At 42.0% G+C, this 22,100-nt stretch overlaps 1 protein-coding gene and 1 pseudogene across 3 annotated transcripts in view; one reads left to right on the plus strand and one right to left on the minus strand.

Moving 5' to 3' along the window:
* Positions 1 to 822: 822 nt before the first annotated feature.
* Positions 823 to 9,422, minus strand: LOC133254373 (F-box only protein 25-like; annotated as a pseudogene).
* Positions 2,130 to 22,100, plus strand: part of ADGB (androglobin) — a 203,825-nt gene continuing 183,854 nt past the window's right edge. The window contains exon 1 of one of the 3 annotated variants that reach the window (XM_061428240.1): positions 2,130 to 13,980. In XM_061428240.1, the coding sequence (XP_061284224.1) occupies positions 13,907 to 13,980 (74 nt within the window). In that variant the 5' untranslated portion in view covers positions 2,130 to 13,906. The remainder of the gene's footprint in view (positions 13,981 to 22,100) is intronic. The other 2 variants (XR_009738581.1, XM_061428239.1) reach the window with 2 other exon arrangements.

Raw genomic sequence — 22,100 nt, forward strand, 5'->3', positions numbered from 1 at the left:
TTCAGGTCTTGCTTTTAAGTTTTGTTAGGTGGGAACAGTGAGGAGTTTCATTTAGGGTGAAATTTTCACCACTGTTGAGGGAACAAAACTGCATGTTCCATCTCCAGTGAATGCTAAGGTCTATGCAGCCATGCTGGTGGGAACAGGCCCCTGTGAACTCATGCTTTTAACCCTTTCACAGGGTTCTTTGCATGACTCAGGGCAGTTCCACCTGTGCTCCAGCTGATCAGACCTGCACTCTGACAGACACTGAGGACCTATTCTCAGGCTCTCCTCTCTGCACTGCTCTCTCCTCAACAGACTTTCATCTAGAAGCTTCAGCCTGCTAGCACTCCTGGATTCCAGCTCCGTCTCCCCAAACCAGGGACACCATCGGGCTCTGCATGGGCTCCTCACCCTGTGCCAGGCCCTCACAGTGAGCTGAGACAGTTATAAAGCCCATCTTTTTGTTGTCTGTTTAACTGCAGTACAGTTGATTTACAGTATTACATAAATTGTGTTGTTTAGTCGCTAAGTCATGTCTGACTCTTTTGTAACCCCATGGATTGTAGCCTGCCAGGCTCCTCTGTCCATGGAATTTCCCAGGCAAGAATCCTGGAGTGGGTTGCTATTTCCTCCTCCAGGAGATGTTTCCAACCCAGGGATTGAACCAGAGTCTCCTGCATTGGCAGGCTAATTCTTTACTACTGAGCCACCAGAGAAGTCCCCTTATATAAATTACAGGTGTACATAGAAGAATTTTTTAAAGAGAGAAGCAGAAATGATTTTGCTGGGGTTCCTTGACCCTATTTCAAAGGTGGATTTTGCTGGGGTTCCCTGACCCGGTTTCAGAGGTGGAAGCCACAGGCACCCTGCCCACAGGCCCTTTTCACGTTGCCTCCAACGCAGACTCCAGGTCATGGTGGGCCTGGCTAGGCCCTCAGTACTTGAAAAGGTCGATGAAGTGCTGCGGGGACACAGGTGTGAAGCAGCTGCCATGCAGGGGTGGCCCGAGTCCTCGAGTAATAAAGCAAGGCGGCAGTCCTTCCAGAAGAGGATGCTGCAGTGCCGGCAGAAGTGCAGGGTGTCTCCATACTGCTCCTTGGTGGGGTAGTGCTTCTGAAGTGCAAAATACATCAGCTTCCACTCCACATGGCCTTTTTCTGAAAGGATCAAGTGTCTACAAAACTGCTTCTCCCCAAAGTGGTACTGGCAGAGCTTCTTCCACAGCTGCCGGTCCTCGCTGAGCGTGGACAGTGTCGGGGTCACCTGACCCAGGGTGATGATGTCCCACCCATCCGAGAACCTGTACAGGATGTTGCTGAGCATGTGCACAGGAAGGTCGCTGAGCGTCAGGCCACTGTCCACCTCCGTCATCTGAAGATTCTGCAGCTGCTGCTGCCAGCGGAGAACGGTCTCTAATCGGCAAATCCAGATGTTGATGTTTCCCACCAGCACAGACTTCCCTACTCCTCGGATCAGAATGCACAGGGTGGAGCTGAGGTCTTGGAGAAGATCCTTGATCAGGCGAGGGTTTTGGTGGTCACCGAGAACCTTCTGAACGATCTTATCCAGGATGTTGAAGTAGTTCTTCTGGGCCACACCACTCAGCGAGGTCAGCTGGGACTTTGCAATCAGCTGCAATAGCCTGACCACATAATTGAACCTTCGGATGTCCTGGATCGCACTCGAGAAGTCTAAGCGATTAAAAGCTTCTCCCAAAGTACAGTAGCCATGTCTTTCTCTTGTGCTTTCTTTATGGACATAGATCCAGTTTTCACGATAAAAACATACAATACTAACGCATATATATGGAATTTAGAAAGATGGTAACGATAACCCTGTATACGAGACAGCAAAGAGACACTGATGTATAGAACAGGCTTATGGACTCTGTGGGAGAGGAGAGGGTGGGAAGATTTGGGAGAATGGCATTGAAACATGTGAAATGTCATGTATGAAACGAGATGCCAGTCCAGGTTCAATGCACGATGCTGGATGCTTGGGGCTGGTGCACTGGGACGACCCAGAGGGATGATATGGGGAGGGAGGAGGGTTCAGGATGGGGAACACATGTTTTAAAATTATTAAATTAAAAAAATAAAAAAAATAAAAAAAAATAAATTACAGGTGTACAATATTGTGATTCACAATTTGTCAAGTTTATGCTACATCTATACCTATTATAAAATATTGACTATATTTTTCCTGTTGTATATTATATCCATGTAGCTTACTTTCGGAGAAGGTGATGGCACCCCACTCCAGTACTCCTGGCAAATCCAATGGACGGAGGAGCCTGGTAGGCTGCAGTCCATGGGGTCGCTAGGAGTGGGACACGACTGAGCGGCTTCGCTTTCACCTTTCACATTCACTTTTCACTTTCATGCATTGGAGAAGGAAATGGCAACCCACTCCAGTGTTCTTGCCTGGAGTATCCCAGGGATGGGGGAGCCTGGTGGGCTGCCGTCTATGGGGTCGCACAGAGTCGGACACGACTGAAGTGACTTAGCAGCAGCAGCTTACTTTATTCATAGTAGTTTGTATCTCTTAATCTTCTACCTCTATATTGACCTCCCTCCATCTCCCGCCTGGTAACCACTAATTTGTTCTCTATATCTGAGTCTGTTTCTTTTTTGTTATATTCACTAGATTCCACATACAAGTGATATCATAGAGCATCTGAGTTTCTCTGAATTATTTCATGTAGCATAATACCCTCCAAGTCCATTCACATTGCTTCAAAAGGCACATTTTCATTCCTTTTATGACTGAGTAGTATTCCAGTATGTGTGTGCAGATAGAGATAGATACATAGATGACAGATAGATAGATAGATGATAGATAAATATACACACACCACATTTTATCCATTCATCTGTTGATAGAGACTTAGGTCATTTCCATATCTTAGCAATTGTAAATAATACTGCCATTAACATTGGTGTGCCTGCATCCCTTTGAATTAGCGGTCTTTTTCTTCAGATATATACCTGGGAGTGAAGTTGCTGGGTCATATGGTAGTTCTATTTTAGTTTTTTGAGACACACTCACCCCCATACTGTTTTCCTTAGCATCTGTTCCAATTTATATTCCCACCACCAGTGCAGGACGGCTCCCTTTTCTCCAAATCCTTGCCAACATTTGTTATTTCTGTTCTTTTTCACTGAAGCCATTCTGACAGGTATAAATGATATGGCGGTTTATATTTGGTTTCCCTGAAGAACAACGCTGAGCATCTTTTCATGTGCCTATTGGCCATCTGCATGTCCTCTTTGGAAAAATATGTATTCATTTTTAATTTGGTTGTTTGCTTTTTGATTTAGGTGGTATGAGCTGTTGATGCAGTTTGGATATTCATTCCCTACCAGTCATATCATAAGTATCTTATGCCTTTCAGTAGGTTGTTTTTTTCATTTTGTTGCTGGTTTCCTTTGCTGTGCAAAAGCTTCTAAGTTTAATTAGGTCCTATTTGTTTATTTTTGCTTTCATTTCCTTTGCTTTAGAATAAAGATAAAAAAATATTGTTATGACTTATGTCAAGATTGTTCTGCCTATGTTTTCCTCTAGGAATTTTATGGTTTCCAGGCTTATATGTAGGTCTTTATTCCATTTTGAGTTTATTTTTGTATAGGTATTAGAGAACATCCTAATTTTATTCTTTTACATGTAGCTGTCCAATTTTCCCAGCATCACTTATTAAAGAGACTATATTTTCTCCATTGTATATTCTTTCCTCCTTTGTCCATAAAAGCATGGTTTATTTCTGAAAACTCACCTTTGTTTTTTTTTTTTTTCATCTCTGGGATCACTGATTCATTGCCTCAAAGTCAATGTCCTCATATATTTTATTCAGTATTTGCTATTGCCTGTGAGAATGTAAATTCACTCTCTGTCCCTTCATCTTGTTTGGAAGCAGAAGGCTTCCCATATCTCATTCTAGAGTCTGCTTCCTACAGACTTTCCTTTCATATCTGCTATTGACTGTTCTAGGCGAGTTCCCAGGAAACAGACCCACACTCTCAGACTTGTGTGCATGATGTTTATTAGTAAGAGTTCTCAGTAACCTCGCTCAGAGGATAAGGCAAGAAGAATTGGGCAGCAGAGGTTGAACTGCAATGCTATTGTGAGAGACATCTCTCCCAATAATGAGGGAGCTCTAAAGAGAAAAATATCTGTCAGAGTTGTCCCATATATCCCTCTCCTTATACCCACCCCTGAGATGCAGGATGCTCTCAGGATGCTCTGAGTGAGGAGCTTTCTCTGGTGGGGGAGGAAATGCCTCAGTCCAGTCTAAGAACCACCACCTCCACAGGTGATTGCAGCCTCATATTAATGCAGGTCAGTTTGCATTCTAATGAATTCTTCTTTTCTACAGTCAGAAAAATGGTTGTTTCTTATTTAAACAGCTTATTGAAATGAAAATTGTTTTTCAACTAGTTTCAGGAAAATATCATTTCCTTATTATCCCACTTTTGTTAAGAATCTCTGTTCAGAATTTCCTTTCAAAGACAATCAAAACTATACATTAAGGTTTGTCCTGAAAAATGAGGCTTTCTATGGCAGGGACAACTGGTTTCATTTCTGCCAGTTCCGAGTCTTCCAGAATTAGTGGGCTCTAAAGAGACTGGATGTTAGGGTTCAAAACTGAATCTAAGTTGAAATTTATAGCAATTTTTTCAAGGACATGTAGTACAGAATGTTCTGTACTCATTCTGTTTAAAACAGACAGTATGGGCTGACATCTATGGGGTCACACAGAGTCGGACACGACTGAAGTGACTTAGCAGCAGCAGCAACACCCACCTTGAAAGCTTACACAGGTAAAGAGTTCCAGTTAAATAAGATGAAGAAGCTCTAGAAATCTGCTGTTCAACATTGTGCCTATAATTGTTGTTTAGTCACTCAGTCATGTCTCACTCCTTTGCAACCCCATGGACTGTAGCCTGCCAGTCTCCTCTGTCCATGGGTTTATCCAGGCAAGAATCCTGGAGTGTGTTGCCACTCCTTCTCCAGCGGATCTTCCAGACCCAGGGATTAAACCCCTGTCTCCTGCATTGTCAGGTGGATTCTTAACCACTAAACCATTCAGTTCAGTTCAGTCACTCAGTCGTGTCTAACTCTTTGCGACCCTATGGACTGCAGCATGCCAGGCTTCTCTGTCTATCACCAATTCCCAGAGCTTGCTCAAATTCATGTCCATCAAGTCAGTGATGCCATCCAACCATCTCATCCTCTGTCATCCCCTTCTCCTCCACCTTCAATCTTTCCCAGCATCAGGATCTTTTCCAATGAGTCAGTTCTTCCCATCATGTAGCCAAAGGATTGGCGTTTCAGCTTCAGTATCAGTACTTCCAATGAATATTTAGGACTGATTTCCTTGAAGATTGACCGGTTTGATCTCCTTGCAGTCCAAGGGACTCTCAGGAGTCTTCTCCAACACCACAGTTCAAAAGCATCAATATTTTGGTGCTCAGCTTTCTTTATAGTCCAACTCTCACATCCATACATGACCACTGGAAAAACCATAGCTTTGACTAGATGGACCTTTGTCAGCAAAATAATGTCTCTGCTTTTGAACATGCTTTCTAGATTGGTCATAACTTTTCTTCCAAGGAGTAAGCGTCTTTTAATTTCATGGCTGCAACCACCATCTGCAGTGATTTTGGAGCCCCCCAAAATAAAGTCTCTCATTGTTTCCCCATCTATTTTCCATGAAGTGATGGGACTCAATGCCATGATTTTAGTTTTTTGAATGTTGAGTTTAAGCCAACTTTTTCACTCTCCTCTCTCACTTTCATCAAGAGGCTCTTTAGTTCCTCTTCACTTTCTGCCATAATGGTGGTGTCATCTGCGTATCTGAGGTTATTGATATTTCTCCTGGCAATCCTGATTCCAATTTGTGCTTCATCCAGCTTGACATTTCTCATGATGTACTCTGCACATAAGATAAATAAGCAGGGTGACAGTACACAGCCTTGACATACTCCTTTCCCAATATGGCACCAGTCTGTTGTTCCATGTCCACTTCTAACTTGCTTCTTTACCTGCATACAGATTTCTCAGGAGGCAGGTAAAGTGGTCTAATATTCCTATCTATTCTAGAATTTTCCACAGTTTGTGGTGATCCACACAGTCAAAGGCTTTGGTGTAGTCAATATAGCAGAAGTAGATGTTTTTTCTGGAATTCCCTTGCTTTTTCGATGATCCAATGGATGTTGGCAATTTGATCTCTGGTTCCTCTGCCTTTTTTAAAACCAGCTTGAACATCTGGAAGTTCACAGTTCACATACTGTTGAAGCCTGGCTTGGAGAATTTTGAACATTACTTTACTAGCATGTGAGATGAGTGTAATTGTGTGGTAGTTTGAGCATTCTTTGGCATTGCCTTTCTTTGGAATTGGAATGAAAACTGACCTTTTCCAGTCCTGTGGCCATTACTCAGTTTTCCAAATTTGCTGGCATATTCAGTGCAGCACTTTTACAGCATCATCTTTTAGGATTTGAAACAGCTCAAGTGGAATGCTATCACCTCCACTAGCTTTGTTTGTAGTGATGCTTTCTAAGGCTCACTTGACTTCACATTCCAGAATGTCTGGCTCTAGGTCAGTGATCACACCATCATGGTTATCTGGGTGATGAAGGTCTTTTTGTATAGTTCTTTTGTGTATTCTTGCCACCTCTTCTTAATATCTTCTGCTTCTGTTAGGTCCATACCATTTCTGTCCTTTATTGACCACATCTTTGTATGAAATGTTCCCCTGGCATCTCTAATTTTCTTGAAGAGATCTTTAGTCTTTCCCATTCTATTCTTTTCCTCTATTTCTTTGCACTGATCACTAAGGAACGCTTTCTTATCTCTCCTTGCTATTCTTTGGAACTCTGCATTCTAATGGGTACATCTTTCCTTTTCTACTTTGCCTTTAGCTTCTCTTCTTTTCTCAGCTATTTGTAAGGCCTCCTCAGACAATCTTTTAGCATTTCTTTTTCTTGGAAATGGTCTTGATCACTGCCTCCTGTACAAAGTCAGGAACCTCTGTCTATAATTCTTCAGGCACCAGAGTGCCTGAAGAACTGAGTCGTTAGCAACACTATGTTATGCACCAAAAAAATTATTAGATACATAGATTTTGTATTCCTTGCTTACAACAATAAATGAAATGAAGTGAAATGAAATAAAATAAAAGCATGAACTCTGAAACCAGACTGTTCACATTTACATTCCAGCTCCACCCTCTCTGTGCTTTGGACTTTGGGCAAGGTGTTGAGCTTTCTAAAACTCCCCTTCCTTCTCTGTAAAATGGGCTGATAGAAACACTTCATAGGGTTGCAACTACTGAGGGAGTCTGAAGCAGAAACTGTGGTTATAAAAAGCATGGATGTGGCACCGGATTGCTTGGGCCTGAATGCTGCCTGATACTTACTAATTTAATTTAGCCTCTGCTTGTTTTCTTATTTACAAAAGAGAGATTGTAATACTAGCATATCCCTCGGGTGTTTATGGTGATTAAGTGGGTTATTATAGAACAACAGTTTTGTAGAGCGCCAAGCATATAGTCAGTGCTCAATAAATGTTAAGTTCTGATTATGAGGTGTGGCAGAGGTTTGCAGAGTTTGAAGTGAGTTTGGTTCACCAAATTCCAAGTGCCCTTACAGTTTATAAGTGAGAAGGACCAGGGCCCGAGTAATGATAAAAATGAGGTGCAACAAGATTGGATTTTTTAAAAAAATAAACAAATAAAGCTCTGTGGAAAATAAAGGAGAAGAATACTGATTTCTAAGGGAAAGAGATTACTGAAGGACAGAACTTGAAAGGGCAGTTAACCTGAACCCCAAGCAGGACAGGTAGAATTTATGCTTCCTCATTGATTTGGTTAAAGGTGAGCAAGCTGATACTTGACCTAATTGCAAAGAGGTGGCTGACCAGCACCCTCTCTGTCATGTCCTGTGGCCGTGGGACCAAGTGGGAAGCTGCCCAGAGCTATGGCTCTAAGAACCAGAAAAGCTGCCACTCTCCTGCTCAGTTCCTGTCGTCTGGGCTCCCAGTTCTGGGTAGAGAAGTGGTTACTGAAACTCACTTCCCCATGCAGTCCAAAGAGAGACCCCTGCTTGGTCTGTTTCCGCAGGCACGAGGAAGTAAGTATTTCTACCCACTTCCCTATGGAGCCAGGGTTACTGTTGTCTGAAGTTGCAACTCTTTCTCAAAAAGTTAAGTACAGACTAAAGAAAGGGTAGCTCTAATGCAATACAAGCCCTGTTTCTTGAAAGTTGTTAAACAGCAAGAGAACTTGGAAACTGCTAAGCTGAGCTGCAGGGCAGTCACCTGGACTTGCTATTTTCAGGAGCATCTCTGAACGACCATAGCCCGTATATTTGGTCAGAGGATTCCAGAGGCCAATGCCATGGAGGCAGGCCAGTCCTGCTCTGCCACTGGCCCTGTGTCAGAGGCAAAGTCCCTTTACCTCTCTACATTTCAGTATCCTTGCCTGTGAAGTAAGGGAAGCGTTACCTATCATGACTTGAGTGTTGATAATGGTCCAAGCACAACATTTCAGGGAATTATTACTCTTTCCTTTTCACAAATGAAGAAAATGGGATTCAGGGAATTTAAATGACTTATCCAGGGCAAGTCAGCTAATAAGAGTCAGTATTTAAATTCAGGTCTGTGTCTACTGTCTATACTCTAAGGAGCTAGCTCCCCTCCCTAAGCCTGGCAAGTCACAGGAACTCAATAAATCACAGGTATTATTAACATTTCAAAATGACACTAACCATGATTACCATCTGCACATCAGAATATGGGTTTGCAAAAAACATATATGTAGGGCTAATTGTTCTTTTTGCACTGGCACATACAAACACCATCTTATGACTTATAAAGGAGCATATTTGCCTCTTAAAATCATGATATGACCAGAGTTTGGCTTCAGAAAAAAGAGGCGAAATTCCTTTTCTGCATGCTGCATACATAATATTATAAAAGAGAAAGAACGTTGGACAAAGAATCAAAGCACAACTTTATACTTTAAAAATAGATTTTTATTATCTCATTCCATCCTGATATCAACTCCTTTATTTTTATCCTAATTTAATAGATAGGAAAAGGCTTCCCTGGTGACTCAGACCATAAAGAATCTGCCTGCAATGGGGGAGACCCAAGTTTGATCCCTGGGTTGGGAAGATCCCCTGGAGTAGGGAATGGCTACCTACTCCAGTATTCTTGCCTGGAGAATTCCATGGACGGAGGAGCTTGGCAGACTACAGTCCAAAGAGTGGCAAAGAGTCGGACACGACTGAGTGACTAATCCACACACACACACAATAGATAAGAAAACAGTCTCTGGGTGGAGTAGTGATATGTTTGGGTTAAACCAGGGTTCCCCCATTTATTTACTCTTGTTCACATTCTGCTACCAAGAAGCCAAGCACCTTTTTGTAGGACATTTGCTCTTCTCTTGGTTAGGGGTTCTTCATCTGTAGAACATGCGTGAGCTGCAGATCATCTGATTTCCAACTAAAGGACAGACTCTTCTGTAATGGCCTTGGCATCTTGCAGCCATTAACTATGGTTTCAGGGATGGCCCTTGCTCAAGAGGAAACTCGCCCTTCCATGGGTTGGTTGCTTAAAACTGTGCTATTTTTACCCAATAGTCTTCATATATGCTTATGGCTTTGCACGGATGACACTGATCAGATTTAGTATTAAAATACTATTTTCATTAAGCTTGATCCTTTACTTTCAATCAGGAGAGTTCTCTGGAAATCTCAGCCCTGTGATAAATGAGGCAGAGTGCTCAAGATGTCTTCCTTCTCTTCACACATACAGCTGTTCGTAGGGCATTTCTGCAGTCATAATATTAGCACAGCTGATAGAAGTCATTTACCTTGCAGATAGAATACAAAGAGGTTGCTGTCTGATTGTCACCTATGTAAACTCCAATAAGACTAACACAGTCTGACAAAGCAAAAGCCATGCTGAATGAAGTCTAGGCATTGATTCCTCAGAGCAGTTCAAAGATTTGCTTTTCAGGAACCTGCTTCTCTCCTGTAGAGCTGGGCCAATGAACAGTTCCAAGAACAGAGGGAATGTCTTTATTTAAAGATGGGTAAGATGGCTTAGTTTCATTGAGTTAGACAAGGCTGTGGTCCCTGTGATCAGATTGACTAGTTTTCTGTGATTATGGTTTCAGCGTGTCTGACCTCTAATGCCCTCTCGCAACACCTCCCGTCTTATTTGGGTTTCTCTTACCTTGGATGTAGGTATCTCTTCACGGCTGCTCCAGCAAAGCGCAGCCGCTGCTCCTTACCTTGGACTAGGGGTATCTCCTTATGGTCACCCCTCCTGATCTTGAACGTGGAGTAGCTCCTCTCAGCCCTCCTTCTGCACAGAGTTGGACATGACTGAAGCGACTTAGCAGAAGCAGCAGCAGCACACGCTAGTAAAGTAATGCTCAAAATCCTCCAAGCCAGGCTTCAGCAATACATGAACCATGAACTTCCAGATGTTCAAACTGGTTTTAGAAAAGGCAGAGGAACCAGAGATCAAATTGCCAACATCTGCTGGATCATGGAAAAAGCAAGAGAGTTCCAGAAAAACATCTATTTCTGCTTTATTGACTATGCCAAAGCCTTTGACTGTGTGGATCACAATCAACTGTGGAAAATTCTTCAAGAGATGGAGATACCAGACCACCTGACCTGCCTCTTGAGAAACGTGTATGCAGGTCAAGAAGCAATAGTTAGAACTAGACATGGAACAACAGACTGGTTTCAAATAGGAAAAGGAGTTCGTCAAGGCTGTATATTATCACCCTGCTTATTTAACTTATATATAGAGTACATCATGAGAAACACTGGGCTGGATGAAGCAAAAGCTGGAATCAAGATTTCTGGGAGAAATATCAATAACCTCAGGTACGCAGATGGCACCACCCTTATGGCAGAGAGGGAAGAGGAGCTAAAGAGCCTCTTGATGAAAGTGAAAGAGGAGAGTGAAAAAGTGGGCTTAAAGCTCAACATTCAGAAAACTAAGATCATGGCATCTGGTCCCATCACTTCATAGGAAGTAGATGGGGAAACAGTGCAAACAGTGTCAGACTTTATTTTTGGGGGCTTCAAAATCGCTGCAGATGATGATTGCAGCCATGAAATTAAAAGACGCTTACTCCTTGGAAGGAAAGTTATGACCAACCTAGATAGCATATTGAAAAGCAGAGAGTTTGCCAACAAAGGTCCGTCTAGTCAAGGCTATGGTTTTTCCAGTAGTCATGTATGGATATGAGAGTTGGCCTGTGAAGAAAGCTGAGCACCAAAGAATTGATGCTTTTGAACTGTGGTGTTGGAGGAGACTCTTGAGAGTCCCTTGGACTACAAGGAGATCCAACCAGTCCATTCTAAAGGAGATCAGTCCTTGGGTGTTCATTGGAAGGACTGATGCAAAAGCTGAAACTCCAATACTTTGGCCACCTCATGTGAAGAGCTGACTCATTGGAAAAGACTCTGATGCTGGAAGGGATTGGGGGCAGGAGGAGAAGGGATGAGGATGAGATGGCTGGATGGCATCAGCGACTCAATGGACATGAGTTTGAGTGAACTCCAGAAGTTGGTGATGGACAGGAAGGCCTGGCATGCTGTGGTTCATGGGGTCAAAAAGAGTCAGACACAACTGAGCAACTGAACTGAACTGAACTGCAGATGGCTTAGACAGTAAAGAATCCTCCTGCAATGCGAGAGACCTGGGTTCGGTCTGTGGGTTGGGAAGATCCCCCAAGGAGGGCATGACAACTCACTCCAGTATTCTTGCCTGGAGAATCCTCATGGACTGAGGAGCCTGGCAGGCTACAGTCCATGGGGTCACAAAAAGCTGGACATGACTGCGGGACTAAACACACACACACACAATTATCTCTAGGTTAATGGAAGAGGCCATCTAATATGAGGGGCTCTAAACTTCAGGCCTGTGGATAGTTAAATCTCTCTAAACTGAGATTATATTGGGCCAGAGTAATATTTGGTTTTATTTTAATGCCCTTAAAAGTGTTCTCAACCCAAGCATTTCTCAGCTTCATTCATTCACGTTATCTGCCTGGTCTTTGAAGGCATTTTGAAGCAGGAGCCCCTATTTTCTGTGCTTTCATTGTGTGCTAAGTATTTTAAATACATCTCATTTATCCTCATAAGAGACTTGTGTTAGGTATTAACATCTCATGTTTACAAGTAAGTAAATCAGTGCCTGAAAATATGGCGGTGGTTTAGTCGCTAAGTCGTGTCCGGCTCTTGGACTCTCGCGACCCCATTGACTATAGCCTCCCAGGCTCCCTTTCTATTTGGATTCTCTAGGCAAGACTACTGGAGTGGGTTGCCATGTCCTCCTCCAGAGGATCTTCCTGACCCAGGGATCGAATCCAGGCCTCCTGCATTGCAAGCAGATTCTTTATCAACTGAGCTATGAGGGAAACCGAAGTAAGTACAAGTAAGTAAACTGGAGGCTTAAAAGGAGGAACTTGCCCAAGGCAAGATAACTACAAATATCAGCAGGACTGAATGACCATTAAGCTAGAGGCTTAATTGGTCATGGTTTGCTTCAATTTGGGTCTTCTGGCTCCAGCATCTTCTCAAGTAAATTATCAAAAGCCACTCCATTCCATGACCTGGATTTATTCTTTCATGTGAACAACCCAGTTCAGTTCAGTTCAGTCACTCAGTCGTGTCTGACTCTTTGCGACCTCGTGAACCACAGCACACCAGGCCTCCCTGTCCATCACCAACTCCCGGAGTCCACCTAAACCCATGTCCATTGAGTCGGTGATGCCATCCAACCATTTCATCCTCTGTCATCCCCTTCTCCTCCTGCCCTCAATCTTTCCCAGCATCAGGGTCTTTTCCAATGAGTCAGCTCTTCACATCAGGTGTCCAAAGTATTGGAGTTTCAGCTTCAACATCAGTCCTTGCAATGAACACCTAGGACTGACTTCCTTTAGGATGAACTGGTTGGATCTCCTCACAGTCCAAGGGACTCTCAAGAGTCTTCTCCTACACCACAGTTCAAAAGCATCAATTGTTCGGCACTCAGCTTTCTTTATAGTTCAACTCTCACAAGACCCCCAACTTATTTAATCACAGACATCATTATCAAACCTTAAGTGACTAAGATCATGATCCTGCCTTTCCTGCAGAGATCCCCCTGTACCCACTGTATTCATTATTGAAACCTCGATTGAGCCATTGACAAATTCATTGTGTTCATAATTTCTCCTTAATTATTAGTAGAGGAACTTGTTCAAAAGAGAAAAGACCTGGGGAAAGGGGATTTGCACAGTGTGTGCTAAGTCACTTCAGTTGTGTCCCACTCTTGGGCACCCCATGGACTGTAGCCTGCTAGACTCCTCTGCCCATGGGATTTCCCAAACAAGAATACTGGAGTGGGTTACTGTTTCCTCCTCCAGGGGATCTTCCCCACTCAGGGATGGAACCCTGGTCTCTTAAGTCTCCTGCGTTGACAGACCGGTTCTTTATCACTAGCGCCACCTGGAAGACTTTTATAGTATATGTCTTCAAATCCAAAAGAGTTAATCGAGGTATATACTTCCGAAGAGCAAAGCCTGGCAGAGTAAGCCTGATAGAAAAACTCCAGTTTATCAGAACCTATCAATCCTATGGTCAAATCCACGCCCGGGCCGGCTTCCTCCGGACACCCAACCCCTAGATTTCCACCCCGCTGGGGAGACCTGAGCTCTTCGGCGTTCGCAGTCCCTTTGCAACCTCAGAGCTGCCTTCGCTAGGGCCGCCCCAGCTAAAACCTGACCAGCACCTGCACCGCGGCTGCAGGACGCGCACTGCCCGTCTCCTAGCAACGGCAGACGCGTAGCCAGGGCGGCAGAGGAGGCTCTTCCTTCAAAGCTCAGCTCCTGCCTGGGGCTACCTCTGCCATGACCACCAAACAAGCCAGGAAGAAAGAGGTGCATCGTATCAACTCGGCGCACGGATCGGATAAATCTAAAGAGTAAGGGACCTCTGCCTGCCCATCCCACCGCCGGCTTGATCCTATGTCCTTTCCCCTTGTCCCGACTCGGCTTCCCTGTAGCAAACTCTGCCAAGGCAGGAGTTTAGATGGCCTCCTCCAGCTTCTTTACCGTCTGTAAGAACCCGGACTTGGGAGACTCTTGCCCTCATTCTTCGTCCATGCCTGCCTGGATCCACTTCCTCCCAGAGCCCCTGGTTTCCCTGTTTCAGCTGTTTGGCGGGGTAGCTGCACTTCTGGCTCCAGTCCACGAACCTCCCACCCTTTCCTGCCGCTCCTCCTCTTCAGGGTCCACCCAGGCACTTGGCTCAAGGTTAGGACCAGATCTGCATGGGCCCAGTCTCAGCAGAGAGACCTTTCACCTTGCTGTTGAATCCTGTTTGTATTTGCCCCATCTAACAACTGAAGAGCTTTAGTCAGATTCTATCAGACATGAAATGGTTTTTAAAAGTTAAAACTATATAGATATGTAATTCACGTTACCAACGTTTACTCCGATTAAGTATACAGACTCTAGTTCATGGAATCTAAATGATGCCTCTCTGATCTGGGGTGGTTTTTGCTGTGAATATACCTCCTTATGTTTTTCCCCCCTCTGGGTTCCCCGCCCCATTCACACCCCCCATCCCCGCCCCCGCCCCTTTGAACTTACAAAATTCATAAGAGAGCTCCGGCTGCTAAACCTACTTCAGGGGGATCATTCATGTTTTCCCCACTGTGCCTGTGAGGGGTGGACTGTAGATTATTTTTACTTGGACTCTTAGATTTTGGATAGCTAGTTCTTCATCTCAGAGAAGGAAATGGCAACCCACTCCAGTATTCTTGCCTGGAGAATCCCATAGACAGAGGAGCCTGATGGGCTGCCGTCTGTGGGGTCGCACAGAGTCGGACACGACTGAAGTGACTTAGCATGCATGCATGCATTGGAGAAGGAAATGGCAGCCCACTCCAGTGTTCTTGCCTGGAGAGTCCCATGGACAGAGGAGCCTGGTGGGCTGCCATCTATGGGGTCGCACAGAGTTGGACATGACTGAAGCGACTTAGTAGCAGCAGCAGTTCTTCATCTCTGTCTTCACCTGAAGAATCCCGTGTTGAACTTCTGTTCACTGATGCCTTCTCTTTAAACTTTTTCTCTCCCTGAACTCCTCTCCCACATTCATTCCCACGTCTGAGATTCTCTAGCTCCCAGTTCTGTTCTCTCTCATAAGCAGGCTTCCAGCTTCCTGGCAGATAATCCATTCATTTTATTAGTGACTTAAATTTCAGTTATTATTTTACATACATAAGTCATTTTTAACAGAATTGCTCTTGTGATACATACCAGGGTAGGACAGTCCTACACTGTTATATTTAGAATCAGGGTCTTTTCCCTTTTCCCCTGTTCATTTCTGACTTTACTTCCCCTTGGTTCACATACTGTCCTTTTCACATCCTGGAATACCTACCCCAGGGCCTTTGCTCTGGCTATTTCCTCTGCTAGAAAGCCATTTCCATGTGGCTTTCTCCCTCATGTCTTTTAGATATCTAGCTCAATGCCATTTGTTCATGTTAGCTTCTTTGGCCAGCTAGTTTAAAGTTGCAATCCCCACTTTTCTGACAAAACCAAGAACTCCCTGTTTTTCCTTTGCACTTTATTCTGTCATTAATTGTTTTTCTCATTAGCATGCTATATATTTTGCTTTAAAATTATGGTTACTCATATGTCATCCTAATAAAAATAGTTCCCTGAAGGCAATAATTTTTCTTCTGTTTTATACACTATTGAATCCTAAGTACCTAAAGTGACGTTTGGGTCATATATAGTAGGCACTCAAAAATATTTATTTAATGAATGAGTGAATGACAGTGATTAAATAAGAAACAATAACAGGATTGCAAATGAGTTTATGAATACACCAAAAAAAGAAAGCAAATTTAGTGATGATTGTAATTAATGCACATTAAAGGCTCACAGCTCTTACAGAGCTGTGATTTGATTTTAGAGAGTTTATATGCTGAAAGAGATGAGGTCATTAACTCCCATTTAAAAAAAAAAAAAAAAGCTGTTCAAACCAGATACCATAAAACACAGTACCTGGCCTAGTTTTGTGGTGATTCTATCACACGATAGAGATAAACTCCCTGCAGATAAGCTGTTAACTCGTTCCTTACTGGGGCATCCCATTTCTTTTTGAGATGATGCTTATTTTTTCCTGAAAATATCTGAATTGAATTATTGCAATAAAAGTACATAAATATACATATATATTTATGAAAATAAAGATAAGGCTAAATAGTTATACAATATCTAGGCTTTGCTAGAAACTAGCTATTGTGTATTAAACATTAAATCATTAGCTTTTGCTGTAACATTATATAATAGGATGTGAAGTCCATTGTAAATCATGTTTATCCTCTAAGTTTTACTGAAGAACTAATAATAGACATCAGGACAAGTCATAGATTAGGTGTCACCTAGCATGGGCTTTCCTGGTGGCTCTGTTGGTAAAGACTCTGACTGCAATGCTAGAGACCTGGGTTTGATACCTGGATTGGGAAGATCCCCTGAAAGAGGCAACACACTCCAATATTCTTGCTTGGAGAATCCCCATGGACAGAGGACCCTGGCAGGCTGTAGTCCATGGGGTCACAAAGAGTCAGACACAACCAAACGACTAAGCACACAGGAGTATGGAGCCCAGGGATCAAAGTCTAGCCAGGCTCCAATGTAATTGTCACTTGAAATATACTGGTGACAGTGTAAGTTTTCATATGCTATTATTTCACCACACCTTATGGTTATACATCCAATAAATGCAACTAACTCTGACATGGTCCCGAGTCCAGAAGTGAGAGAAGATGTATTCAGAGCTTTGAAAATGGCTGTCCCACTAAACTTTATTGTCCTACAGCTGCCATCTGTAACAGATTTCTTGTATTCTCTAAAGTTGTGTGTCAAACTGGGGACAGGATCATGTCTGGCTTTTGCCTAGCTGAGTGGCTAGCACATAATAACCATTTGCCATTTGTTTATTAATGAGCTCATAGTTCAGTTGCCTGGCTTGGTTTCATTCCTTCTAAATTTGATTGAACCCCAATTCTCCCTCCCTTTCTGATCTGGTCCACTGTTGGCAAAATTCAAAAACTGAAAAGTTTCAACTGAAAAAGCAAAACACTGTATGTCCAGTTGTCACCAAATTCATAAATAAACATGACTTTGAATCACCAAGACTAAGTACGCCAGGTAACTAAGCTGTCAGTTTTCACATTAGATTAATTTACTTCTATTTTATGTATTCCCCATTTCTTCGTATCAGCAAGAATAAAATCTCTGGTCTAGGGCTCACCTTTGGACCATTTTTTCTGACATTGGCGTGTCATTTTTCTCTGCCAGTATTCAAGTTTTTCTCCTTTACATGAAGGGCCATCTACCTGAAATTGCTCCCATTCAACATCCCCTGTCCTCCTGCTCTTTTTTTCTTCTCTAACTCCAAACTTCCATGATTCTTTCAGATTTTTTAAAACTCTGTGTGCTTGCGTGATAAGTTACTTCAGTCATATGTCCAGCTCTTTGAGACTGCATGGACTGTAGCCCACCAGGCTCCTCTCTCCATGGGATTTCCCAGACAAGAATACTGGAGTGGTTTCCATGTATTTCATTATTAGCACCTAATAACAATTTGAAATTATAAACCAACTTAATCAATTTGAAAACTAGTGATGTGCTAAGTCACTACAGTCGTGTCTGACTCTTCGGGACCCTATGGACAATAGCCTACCAGGGTCCTCTGTCCATGGGATTTTACAGCAAGAATACCAGAGTGGGTTGCAATTTTCATCTCCAGGTATCTTCTTGACACAGGGATCAAATCAGCATCTTTTATGTATCCTGCGTTGGCAGGGAGATTCTTTACTAATAGAAGCACCTGGGAAGCTTAGTATGAAAACTAGTATGCCCTGCAAGGTACTTTCATTGCTCAGATGCCACTGGAAGGATTTGTAGCAACAGAAGCCAAACACTTGATCTTCTTAGAAGTACTGAATATAAGTCTGGGTGTACATGACAGACAACTGGAAAGAAGGAGAAGAAGCCATGCAATTCAAGTATTAAAAGTTATTAGAAGTGTTAATGCTTACACTTGAAATGCTAATATATGTAGAACTTTAACAACAAGTTTGAGATAGGGATACAACTTGGTGCTTATACTTCCATAATTTTGTTCCACTTCCAATAGAACACTAAAACCAAGATCAAACAAACAAAATTTGTTGAAGTAACAAGAATTATGCAACCTTCCAGATTCTTACAGATGATGAAATATCATTAGACCCCTTTTTAAAAATTTATTTTATTGTAGTATAGTTGATTTACAATGTTGCATTAATTTTTGCTGTACAGCAAAGTGATCCAGTTATACATATATATATATACACACATTCTTTTTCATTATGGTTTATCATAGGGTATTGAATATAGTTAGACCTCTTTTCAAAACAGGGTGAAATATGTTTCAAAAGCTCAAATTTTTCTATACTTACAGAAGTGTGCATTTACATTTCATAGAATTCTCAAAAAAAGATCAACATATGTGTTTATACAAAACATTGAAAACAAGACTATTACAAGAGTGGAATTATGATTAATACCATGAAAGTGAAAGTGAAAGTGAAGTTGCTCAGTCGTGTCTGACTCTTTGTGACCCCATGGATTGTAGCCTGCCTGGAAAATCCCATGGACAGAGGAGCATGGTAGGCTGCAGTCCATGGGGTCGCTAAGAGTCGGACACAACTGAACGACTTCACTTTCACTTTTCACTTCCATGCATTGGAGAAGGAAATGGCAATCCACTCCAGTGTTCTTGCCTGGAGAATCCCAGGGATGGGGGATCCTGATGGGCTGCCATCTATGGGGTCTCACAGAGTCGGACACAACTGAAGCCACTTAGCAGCAGCAGCAGGCTCCTCAGTCCATGAAATTTTCCAGGCAAGAATACTGGATCGGGTTGCCATTTTCTTCTCCAGGGGATCGGAAATGGCAACCCACTCCAGTATTCTTGCCTGGAAAACATCGAAAACAAGGCTATTACAAGAGTGGAATTATGATTAATACCATGTAAACAACATAAAATAGAAGAATACATATCTTACTGAGGATTAAATTAAGTGAAATATTGGTTATATCAAGTCCAAGAAAGAGCTGCTTAAATTAAACCATACAATAGTGGTTGGTGGATGATAGATAACCCATTCCTCTACCACCAGAAATCAAAAGAAAAAAAAAAATGTGTGTGAGAACTAGAGAGAGAGAGAGAGAGAGAGAGATGGCTTTTATAACTCTAGGTCTAGTCCTTATAGCTCCACAGAAAAGGGCAGAGAAGGAAGAGAAGCAGATAAGAAAACAGCTCAAGATTCACAGTGAGTTTTACGGTTCCCAGGTCACCTCTGAGGACCTCACCAGGTAATGTCTTAAGGACTCGCAATTTAAAAGGTGACCTTTGGTGACAGGGGGCTTCCCTGGTGGCTCAGATGGTAAAATATCTGCCTGCAATGAGGGAGACCTGGGTTCGATTCCTGGATTGGGAAGATCCCCTGGAGGAGGGCATGGCAACTTACTCCAGTATTCTTGCCTGGTATACATATCTGTTGTATATTTTTAAAATATAAGTATCTCAGCTAAAAAGCCCTGCTCAATGAGGATAGGAATACCCTGTTAGTTTTAGTGGGGTCTGCCACTAGTTCTCCCTTTGAAATAATATTAATCTGAGCATCTGTTTAATAATTTGTTGAAACTTGACATGGGTTAACAATCATTTCTGGCAATGAACCTTTTTTTTAATCAACCAGTTTTTATTTTGTTTAGTTTTGGAGGAGAAATTGTTCCTTCTCAGTTTACACCATTATTAGACGAGTAGAAGACATTAGATTAAAAAGATTTTAAATGCACAAACTCATGGAATTTGTACCTCAGGGTTACCTAAAAACAAAGTCAAATTTGTACTTTGAAACTCACAACACTGTTGCTAGTGCTTCTGAAAGAGCAAAGTAATATTACCTCAATCAAAAGTGGTCATTGAAAAATATTTTAGTTGACTTTACTATTATTTTGACATTTACAGGTAAAAGATTATTGAAATTAAGAAATTAAATAATCTATAAACTATTAATGTGAGATAAAAATGACTAAAATCTGTATCCAAGACATCAGAAATATAACTTTTATATAATTTGTGTAATTTCATATAATTTATATAATATGAAATATTGGGTAGAAATATTACTAATCTTTCTCTCTTTTACTCTTCACAAATAAGACATGTATATGTTGTCAGAAGTATTCAACTAGGTGCTTTGAAATTTTGTTAGATTCTTTCCTAAGGTAGGTTCAGGCTAGTTAATTTCAGGGTCTAGGGATACAGCCATGCTGATTTGTATGGCTTAATTAACATATGGTACATATTAAAAGTAAACTTTTTATAGGAAGTGAATATATATATATGTAATCATACTTTTTTTCTGGTGCCAAATGAATACCGTAGTCCAAATATTTTGTGATTGTTTTTATTTCATCCTTCTGACCTGATGAATATCAAAATTACATATTTTGCTTCAGTTAATGTCCCCTTTCTGTTCCCATTTCTTTACCACTCAGTCTTGAGTTCAGGAGGAACGTGTGTCTAATTTAGTTATAAATTAATATAAAAGGTTACTACAGTTCACCAAACCGTGTGGATACACAGGCAAAAGGAGAGGAAGCAGGAAGGATTATGTTCTGTTTTGCCTGCTTTTGCCCCAGGTCTGAGCCAGAAACACAGTGAGAGTTTAACCAGGTGAGGTCACAGTCAAAGGTGAAGGCTGTACTGTACAAACTGCTCACAGTTGTAATGAATTAACTATAAATTTAGGACACAGCACGTGTTCGCTCCACCCTGGGTCAAAGTCTAGGAGGGATTTGGGATTGCTTTGCACCACAGACAAAGAATGAGTTCATGAAGAAAATCACAAGGCTAATTGGAGCCTGTGCGTGTACTAGGCCACGGGTACTATGAACCTGTCGTTTCTCTCGTGGATTTTGGCTAAAGTCATTAAGGACATTGCTTCATGTATTTTCATACCATGTTTTGTCTTTTCTCTTTAAAATATCAGCTTTGCTGCTCAACCATGTTAGATCCTGGAAGGTGGCAAAAGCTCGGGATCCTGGGGGCCTGTGTACACTGGGATCAGAACAGCAGAAGCAGCCCCCTCCAACTCACGCTCTCCCTTTGTTTCTCCTCATCGCTTAAGAGGGCTCATAGGAACATGTGTCCCTTCACCTAAATCTACCCTCTCTTATCCCTTCCCAGAGTTCTCCTTTCTCTCTGACCTGCTGTTTTCTTTCTTCCACATGCCCCCCTCCCCGCCTCCCCAAATTAAGTCATTCTCCTATGGTCTTATTTCACTCTCTTCTCCTTTATCCCTTTTGATCATCTAAAACAATAATGATTAAAGATGACTGAGTTAACACCTGTGGTTCTTATCATGTAATTGAGCTCAAGTTCAAGGGGACAAATCCACTTGGATGTTCTCTTACTCCGCGTTAAATATGTCCAAGATGGAGGTCATCTTTATCTCTCCCAAATGTGTGGATTTCCCCTGTTCATTTTAGAGAATCTTATTACCATCCTCTGTGTGACCTTGAGTTTCAAGAGCAGTCATCTTTGACCTTCACCCACCTTTGCCCATCATGTCTAGTTGGTTTCCATATTATTTTGATTTTCCCTTCAAATTGCTTCTCTACCTTGGCTCAGCATTCATTTTGTGATGATTTTACTTACATACATCATGAAATAATTACCACAATAAGTTTAGTGAACGGTCATCTCATGTAGATACGACAGTAAAGAATTAGAAAAAAATTTTTCTTGTGACAAGAACTCTTAGGATTTATTCTTTTAACAACTTTCATATATATGATGTACAGCAGCATTAAGAATATTTATCATGTTGAAATTTATATCCTTAGTATTCATTTATGACTGGAAGTTTATAACTTTAGGCTACCTTCATCCAATTCCACCTCTCCACTCCCATTTATGGTAGCCACAAATCTGACCTCTTTTTCTATGAGTTTTATTTGTTTCTTTGAT

This window comes from Bos javanicus, chromosome 9 (genome assembly GCF_032452875.1).
Source record: "Bos javanicus breed banteng chromosome 9, ARS-OSU_banteng_1.0, whole genome shotgun sequence".
Taxonomy (NCBI): domain Eukaryota; kingdom Metazoa; phylum Chordata; class Mammalia; order Artiodactyla; family Bovidae; genus Bos; species Bos javanicus.